At 34.6% G+C, this 8,499-nt stretch overlaps 1 protein-coding gene across 1 annotated transcript; it reads right to left on the reverse strand.

The window, feature by feature from the left end:
- Positions 1 to 458: 458 nt before the first annotated feature.
- On the reverse strand, positions 459 to 7,976 carry LOC127858218 (uncharacterized). Its single transcript, XM_052395204.1, has 7 exons — positions 7,886 to 7,976; positions 7,534 to 7,687; positions 5,991 to 6,163; positions 4,817 to 4,946; positions 3,513 to 3,695; positions 2,730 to 2,897; positions 459 to 1,931 (listed from the first exon to the last, which is right to left on the reverse strand). The coding sequence occupies exons 2-7, from the start codon at positions 7,637 to 7,639 to the stop codon at positions 910 to 912; spliced, it is 1,782 nt and encodes a 593-aa protein (XP_052251164.1). The 5' UTR covers positions 7,640 to 7,687; positions 7,886 to 7,976; the 3' UTR covers positions 459 to 909.
- Between the last annotated feature and the right edge of the window lie 523 nt (positions 7,977 to 8,499).

Consider the following 8,499-nt stretch of genomic DNA (forward strand, 5'->3'; position numbering starts at 1 on the left):
ACGCTGGTGTGAATGCTTATGTACAGAAAATGTGTTTACTCTGATAAAGCTGTAGATGTGTCCAAACTAAACGTACTTTTTACCAGATAAATTGTTACGATATTCGAAAGTGGTCTTGTAGTTTATAAGGATCCCACTTAATACTACACAGCAACTGTTTGCTTCATCAACATGTGTCCGTTTAGTTCATTTAAAATATTAACTGAATTAGGTAAGAGTTTTACTTTATCTCTTTAGGTGTTTTGGGTTTTGATTTTCGATAGATAATAGATAGATAGATAGATAGATAGATAGATAGATAGATAATAATAATGCTTATTATGATGTTGCATATAATCCAATGCATTTCACTAAACGAAAATGTACTCATCCGGCTGATGAAAGGGCTGCTAAGAGGTTGACAGCTTTAAAATCTGTTTTACAAACTGAACATTTGTTAAAAAAACATGTAGTCAAAACAAGTCGAAATTTTACTCCAATACCATCGATTTATATATACATCAAAATAGTACGTTAAACAAGTTAAACATGAATTAATTTCAAATAGCTATTTTACTCCTATATTATTTATTTACATATTAATTACAATAGTAAGTAAAACAATTTAAACATGATCAGATGACCATACAGACAGATATGGTCAGGACAAATCATCAGCAAACAAATATTAAATATAAGTAAGTAATAAAGTCACAACACAAAATGACACACTTCAACACAAATTGTATCGCAAAAGTGCTTTACGTAAATGCTTCAAAATACACAAATATATCATTGATAGGATTTCTCAGGAAACTATATATTCCGTATAAATAAAATAAAACGAATGAAGAATAATCTCTAAGACGTCATTTTGTTGATATGTATTAGCTGTGTCCAACGCACAATGCGTAATAATATCGCGACGTTCTATCTTGGTAAATGGCCTTTCTTTGCGAATTTCAATATTCGCATCGCTTCAAGTCCCGTCATACCAAACTCTTGCTCATAATCTTCTTTTGATAAGTCAACCAACAGCTCACCATCAATCATGTTTTCTCGGAACATCGGCTCGTATTTGTCCAGACGCAGTACTTTGAGATAATCACAAATATCGTTTATAGACAGTTTGACTACATCAATGCTGTCGCTACCTAACGGCACATGTTCAGCAACTTGAGCAGTTGTATCAGGAGTATCTACACTTATGAGTGGCTGCGTTCGATTAAACATGCGTCCCTGCTGACGTCTAATGGCATCTTTAGATTCCTGTCGAATTGGGTAAATAGATGACCTTGGAAGGTCGTTCGTATAGATGACTTTCTTGTCTTCTGTAGGACTCAGCATTTGCGAGGGAGGCCTCGGTTGGCGCGCAGGCAGCTTTGGGTCGCCCTGTATCTCCGGAATTGTCGGTGCTATCCGTTGAGGCTTGTTCGGGACTGGGGGTGGGTCGAAACCGGTTCTAGCGGAAACCGGACTGTTTTGTACTTGCTTAAATGCAGCATTTCCCACGTCAGATGGACTCTGACCTCTGTGTGACAGAACAAAAGACACTGTAGATGCGGATGATACTGGATAAGGTTTCTGACGAGAAACCTGTGGTGCAGGAGGTGTTTTCATCGGCTGCACTTCCGGCACGCTTTTGAAAGGTGTATACGGGGCTTGATTCAAGCCGGTGCAAAAGGTCGCCGTTGATGACTTCGTATTATCTGTAATCTCATTATACAATTCAGACTCGCGTTCCATTCCGATTTCCTCGTAGTTTATGTTTTCATGTTCCTTCTTGTCTGTCGGTTGATATGTGGAGTTATCTATGGAATAATCTACGAAGTTATCTATGGGGTTTCCGCGACGGTGTTGGAACACCGAGGCGAAGTTTGAATACAGCCTCGGTTCCACGTATGAGTAGACGGCGTCTGAATGCACCGCTGACGGATCGTACTGGGCAATACCTAACATATTTGAAGAGGCATATCAATGTGGTTTACAAAGAAATCTAACTTTTTGTATCATTCATACGCCCATTTAATTACAGAAAAACATGTAATGCGCATCGTGTACCTTATAAACTAAAGAGTAAAATCTATAATATATCTTCATTTCAGTGTAGTCCTTTGTTCCTTAAATTAAAGAACAAGCGATACAAATAATAAATCTTTTTTTTTAAATACAAAATAACAGATAACAATGATGTTCATATACATTGGTGAACAACTAATCAAATTTAATCAAACGAAATAATATTTGAATACAATTAAAATTCAAACTGTCTATGCTATGAATTTCATTATGTAGAGCCAGACAGAACGCTCATATGGTTTTATAAACAGTTTCAATACCTTACGTTAAGTTTAATTGACTAAAGAGGTGTTCAAAAGGAGTCAAAAGGAGTCCTCATAACATAAGAGCGTATGGAACGCTTGGGCAAAGAAGTACAAAACAAACTGGTTTTAGTATCGAACGCAGTTGATAGTAAAAATAATATAAAAGATACCAAAGATTGTTTTGTTTTGGTATCGTTTAACTTGTGAAAACAGCCTTACATGATTAAAAAATAAAGCATTCAATTCATTATATACTTGTAATAATTAAACTGGCTTCATGTGTTTTTCGGTGTAAATGCATAATTATTTTAAGACAATTGTTAAGAATATTCAACTATATGTTATTATTTACAATCGGAAATGCTGATTGTATTTGTATCGAATTGTACACTATCAATTGAATATCCCTGAACTTTGCATGCCCACCTTGGTTCCCGTACTCTTTGTCGTACTTCAGATATGAACTAAAACGTGCCAGTTCCTCCAGGTAACCAGGCCATTTTTGAGGGGGCGTGTCCTTAAGGCCCTTCACGATGGCCATGCGCAGTTGAGACAGGTACAGTGGCACGTTTACAATGTCCAGTCCCATCACGCCTTGCGGGTATATGGCAGCATTATAAATATGACTAGATACACATCATGGGAAAATATATTGTTTCACGAGATAAGTAAACCATGCATTTATAATAGATGCTAATTTTAACAAAAATATTACGAGGTGACTTCAAACTGTACGCAAGTATACAAACAGTCTAACTCAAAGTAATCAATTTTTTTTTTTAACTTTATGATTGGATACAACATTTTTTTAGAATTGATATCATAATAAACCGAAATTAAAGATCCTTTGCAATGGTCTTGAGTAGATTTACGACAAAAAAATCTAGTTCTTTGCATTCGATAAAAAAACAGCGGAGATTATGTAATAACGTTATACAAAAATGTCACGTCCTTTAACGTTTTCTGTAACGACGCATCTCATAAAATGTTTTCGAAGCTTGAAACACTTTTGACTAGTCCACAATCCTTGACTACCCACCACGGTTTACGTAGAGAGATATTGAGGCAACTGAAACATATCTTATTTCACCTATATGGTCAATGAGACATTAGGTCATTACTGATATTTTTTCAGTAACGAATGGCGAAATTGAAAGATAATTTTATGTAACAAATCAGTTCATTGTTACCATATTTCTGGAGACGTACCATCAACAATGAAGTTTCCCAGCAGGTACACTTCATCGAAAGCTTTCTGAAGCTGCAGTTTTGGGATGTGGTTGGTGCTGATGGTCTGACCTCCCACGCTGATGGTTCTGTCCTTGGGAAACTGCACGTGACAAGGGAGGCTATTCCCGTCTAGCACCGCCTTGATTGTCTGTTCCGTACTGACTGCGGTAAGTGTATTATTAATTAAGAGAAATGAGATAATCAGATTGAAATACTTGTATCATACACGGCTATTTGTAGTTCAGCCCATATAAAGGTTGTGTTTTTAATTAAGGGATTCGCTTAACTGCGGTTATATCTGCGAGTTGAATTTATTATTTTTATTTCATGTAACACACACTTTTTATTGTTTTAATCAAAGTGAGATAAGTTTGTCAGTAGAATTAAAGTTGATAGCTGATGCGAGCTTTATCTGTGAGTTATTAGTTATCTCTACGGAAACACGTTCAAGTGTGATTGGTGTATAAATATTGAACAATATGATAACTGCAAAATGTGTGAATCATGGCGTAATAAAGCGATTTTCCTCTTGTATTTATATGTCTCTTTGTATTCTTACTCTTTACTTACAGATACGTTAATTCTAGACTTCTAATTCATTTATGGTGAAATATTGAATGCATTTAATGTTGATTAGTAGTTAATTGAAAGATATGCTACTTAATGTTAGTCTAGTTTCTAATGACAACTTCGTTTTCATTAACAATCATAAGAAATTTATATAACAAACATTAAACCATATCAGTTATTAATAACATAAATACTTACGGCACGTCTAATATAACAGTTTATGTTCTATATAAAACGAAATACTGTATATTTAAGTGGATTATTTTGACGCGTATTAGACGTATATGCTTACATCCCATCGTTAAAATGTCATAAGTCCAGACCATATTGCGTTTTGAATAAAAGTGTGTACACTGATGAATTTAAGCGAAATTACTATAAAACCATGCGTAAGCCGTGAATTCGGTGAAATTAAAGTTAAATTATGCATACACTGTGTTGTTTGTATAGGTTATATTTGCAAACAATATGGTCGTCAGGCAAAATAATTTGGAAAGACTAAAATTGAAAATTCTACTTTTTAATGTATTAAATTGTATAATTATAAAAAGGTAATATTCTTTATCATTGTCAATTGCAAGACGCAATGAACCAAAACATTAAGTTATCTAAACCGAAATATATAAATGCAATACTTTAAATTGTTATTTGTGCGGCATTTTTCTTAAATAGATCACGTAAAAACAAATTCAATATTTAAAGCCCTAACATACGTGTGTTCTTCTTGACGACGCAGACTTTCTCAGGGTAGGTAATCGGAATGCTGATCAGTTTTGAGTGATCTCCCATGTCGGCCCTGGCGACCACGCGCCGTTGCTTGGATACCGTCTGGATACGGATTATCTAGAAAGAATATGCACAAGGAATCTTATTTGAATTAGAAACTCCGTAATTCTATGTCTCTTATATCATACACGGTGATATACTGTTTTGCAAAATATTATTTACTCAGCTTCCGTGTGCAAACAGCGAGAAAAAAACTGCTTCAAGTATGCACTGTCCATTAATTGGTCAACGAAACAAAGACGAAAGATAAAGTATTTCATGAAGGACAAAGGCAGTCAGCTTTATAGAATGGGATTTCAATTAACATGGATAGACAGAATGCCATTTAAATACATTCGTAAAATATTTAATCTTAATACGTATAATATAATGAAGGTCAAAACGAAGGCGCTAAATTATTTCCAAATAAGAGCTGAACATTTAAAAGTAAGCGACTAAAAACACTGGGTAACCTGATCGATTCTGCACGTGATCAATTAATTGGATTGCTTTGATCAAACTTCGTGTTCGATCTGCAAAATTTATAACATCGATTGGATTTCTCCTTTTTGGTCAGAATTTATAAACAGTCACATAATATTAAACGCATATATTTCGATAGAAATGAGGCAACTGCCAAAACTATTTATTACCGGGTATATCAAATTAAATTGTTAAGTTATTTGAAAACCAGCCTTGGTATGCACTTATAATCACTTGCGCGCATTCAAATAGATTTATTGTCGTACTCTCCAGATATTATTGATTTAAATGATTTAAACCGCTAACAATGTTTCATTTGTATACAAATTCGAACAGTTAGTGGTTTAATTATTATTTATACCAAGGTCGTAATTATAGTAAACTACACATTTTAGCTTAAAATAAACCACGTGTTTGCTACTCATCGTTCACCGACCGCTGCTACTTATCATTTACCGATCAATAAAAGACTCGACAACGACAACTAACCAAAATCTTTTACTTGTACATGAGTTAATACAATTCTATGCATTTGCTTCCAGAAAATGCAAGAAATTATTACAAAAGTGCCAATCAACATCCCTCTATATCCTTTGTTCCATCTGCAATGTCGCAAACGTGTGCTTAATATTAACTTACCATCGTCCTGTCAAAAGTGTCCTCAATTATATCTCCGAAGAATCCCTCAGTTACCATGACCAACCGGGGAAGCGCCTTACCGAAGCGCTCGTAGAACTCGGCCACGGTGTAGTCGGTAGACTCCACGTCAAAATCCATCGTTTTCACGAGTCGCTTGGGCTCGCCACGTGGACCTGTCGTTATATGATCTTATATGATGTAAGATGAAGTGAAAAGGATAAGTTGGTTGCCTGTTTGTTAAATATAACGTATTAAACAAATAACAAGTATAATGGCAAGATTAAAATTGTCATGAAATGCTCTTGACACATCCATATTGTGTGTGGGTTTCAAGTCACGTGATCAAATTGCAAAGTGTTAAATACAAATCGCATCGTCCTTAAATTTTTATTTGTGAAGCGATTTACATTTGTTATGTACATACAAATAATTTCATGTTTTCTGTGTTGAAATTTTGTTGTTACAATGATAACCATTTAAATAACAAAATCATCTTTGAAAACATCAACACATATACACAGGTATAATACCGTCATGTGCGAGTATCGTCGTCATACCCATTTTTATCATAATCTTAACACTTACCACGGTCATCAGTCGGAGCTTAATCATTTTGACTTCTAGTAACCTTCACGTCACCACAAACAAAAACACGGTTATTTTCTGCAACATGTATACATAGTCCTACAACGGAAAGGAGAAGAGTACCATTTATGATACCCCACTCACAGTATAATTCATGTACAACAATCATATTGTACCTTTTCAGATATATTGCACCATCTACTTCAATGTTTGTTTACATTCGGTTTGCATATCGCGAGTTCAAACTAGAGCTGATCGTGTTATAACGATTTGAACGTATGTAATTATAGAATTACGAATATCGATGGCATACAATGTCTGGTAAATATGATCAAATTTTAGATCTGCATTCTCGTCTTTGTTCCAATGTTTCTTATTAAAATGAATAGCAAACCCCATGACAATGGTCGGCTTTAAAGAGTTTCGTTAGGCTTTCTTTTGCACACACTCAATACACAGGGAAGTTCACCAGTCAAATGTCAGCTGATACAAGTTATATATGGTTCGTTGAATAGTTCAAACCTATATTAACCTACGTTAAAACCATTAAATTGGTAATGCTTTTTGAAAAATTGATTCATGATAAAAATTGGCTATTTTTCCGTGTTAGCATAGCACACATACGAAGACGTGAACGCTTTGCAGATTCGTTTTGTATATCACTATAAGCATGCTGTGCTTCTTCTAAACGTTGAATGCCACCTTTCACTACGAGTTTGTCATACGGTCCATATTACATTTAGATTTTTTCCAGTTTGCATATTAAAGATTGATGCAGCTCTCACAGGTAGATGTACTTATTAAAAACGTCGATATTTAGAAACAGAAAAGTGAGTGATAAAAAGATAATATTTATCGTATTTGGCTTATTTTGACTTTTACAATATACGCGACAAAGTAAAACTGACATATTTTACAAAACTATCCAGAACGATACACAAAGAAGTCATATGATTACCTGGTTTGGATTCTGGTTTAGGAAACATGGCATTGACGATATCCCGGTGTGACGTCATCAGACTCTGTAGGGTGATGTCTAACTCGGAAGCCGAATCCATATCCATGTCGACGTCTGTTTTTTCGACGGTACTACGTAAACGTTTAACGTTACTCTTGTGACGCAAACAAACGTTAAATAGTGTAGCAAAATGCTAAATATACTCAATTTGTAAATTAATTGAAAGTAAAAGAATTAAAGAAATCAGTTCTAGCAAATTCCTAATTACATTAGTCAATAAACGGAAATAAACATTAGTTCATTATATATTAACCCGTTCGGTTTGTTTGGGAAATAAACCCAACATAACTCACAAAGCCAAATCAAGCGTAATCACACGACTCTTAATCAGGTTAAGTAATCCTTACTTCCTGCATTGTGTTAACTATTTTATTAACATATAGATAGCGTAACACTTATTGCGTTTCTTATCTAAATAACAAATTGTTATCTCACTGTGATGTTAACTGTCAGGTAAACAAACTAACACATCTGATAAAATTGCATACACGGTTGAAAACGAAAGTACATTCATCAGGATTTACAAACGACACATATTTAAAAAAAAGCAGATGAGTTTATCAATAAATTCACTCATCTGATTATTTTCTTTTCGCGTTAACTTTGGTTAAATAGCCTAATTCCCGATGTCAACGATCTGAAGGTAAAATCGTGGTAGTTAATAGTATAAGTTAAAAATACCCTTAGTACATTGCTACAATATTAAAGCTACATATACATGTATTTACACCGTAACAGTAAGGAACACATGTCTTGTAATTTATTGTTATAACACATTACTGCGTCCGTAAAATAGGCTGTATGAGCCTCGTCACGCACACATGAGACTTATGTCAGAGGAGTCCTAAGCTATAAGCCATTTGGTCAGATCAATATACCTGGGTGGAAGTTAGGTGGTATTTTCCA

The sequence above is a fragment of the Dreissena polymorpha genome, chromosome 14 (assembly GCF_020536995.1).
Source record: "Dreissena polymorpha isolate Duluth1 chromosome 14, UMN_Dpol_1.0, whole genome shotgun sequence".
NCBI lineage: Eukaryota > Metazoa > Mollusca > Bivalvia > Myida > Dreissenidae > Dreissena > Dreissena polymorpha.

Bases quoted from the DNA above. Each gene is read 5' to 3' on its own strand.
- LOC127858218 (XM_052395204.1), bottom strand. From the start codon at position 7,639: ATGGATATGGATTCGGCTTCCGAGTTAGACATCACCCTACAGAGTCTG. The intron at 3,696-4,816 runs GTATGTTAGGGC...CACTTACCGCAG, and splicing joins CGTCGTCAAGAAGAACACAC to TCAGTACGGAACAGACAATC. The intron at 1,932-2,729 runs GTGGGCATGCAA...CAAATATGTTAG, and splicing joins CAAAGAGTACGGGAACCAAG to GTATTGCCCAGTACGATCCG.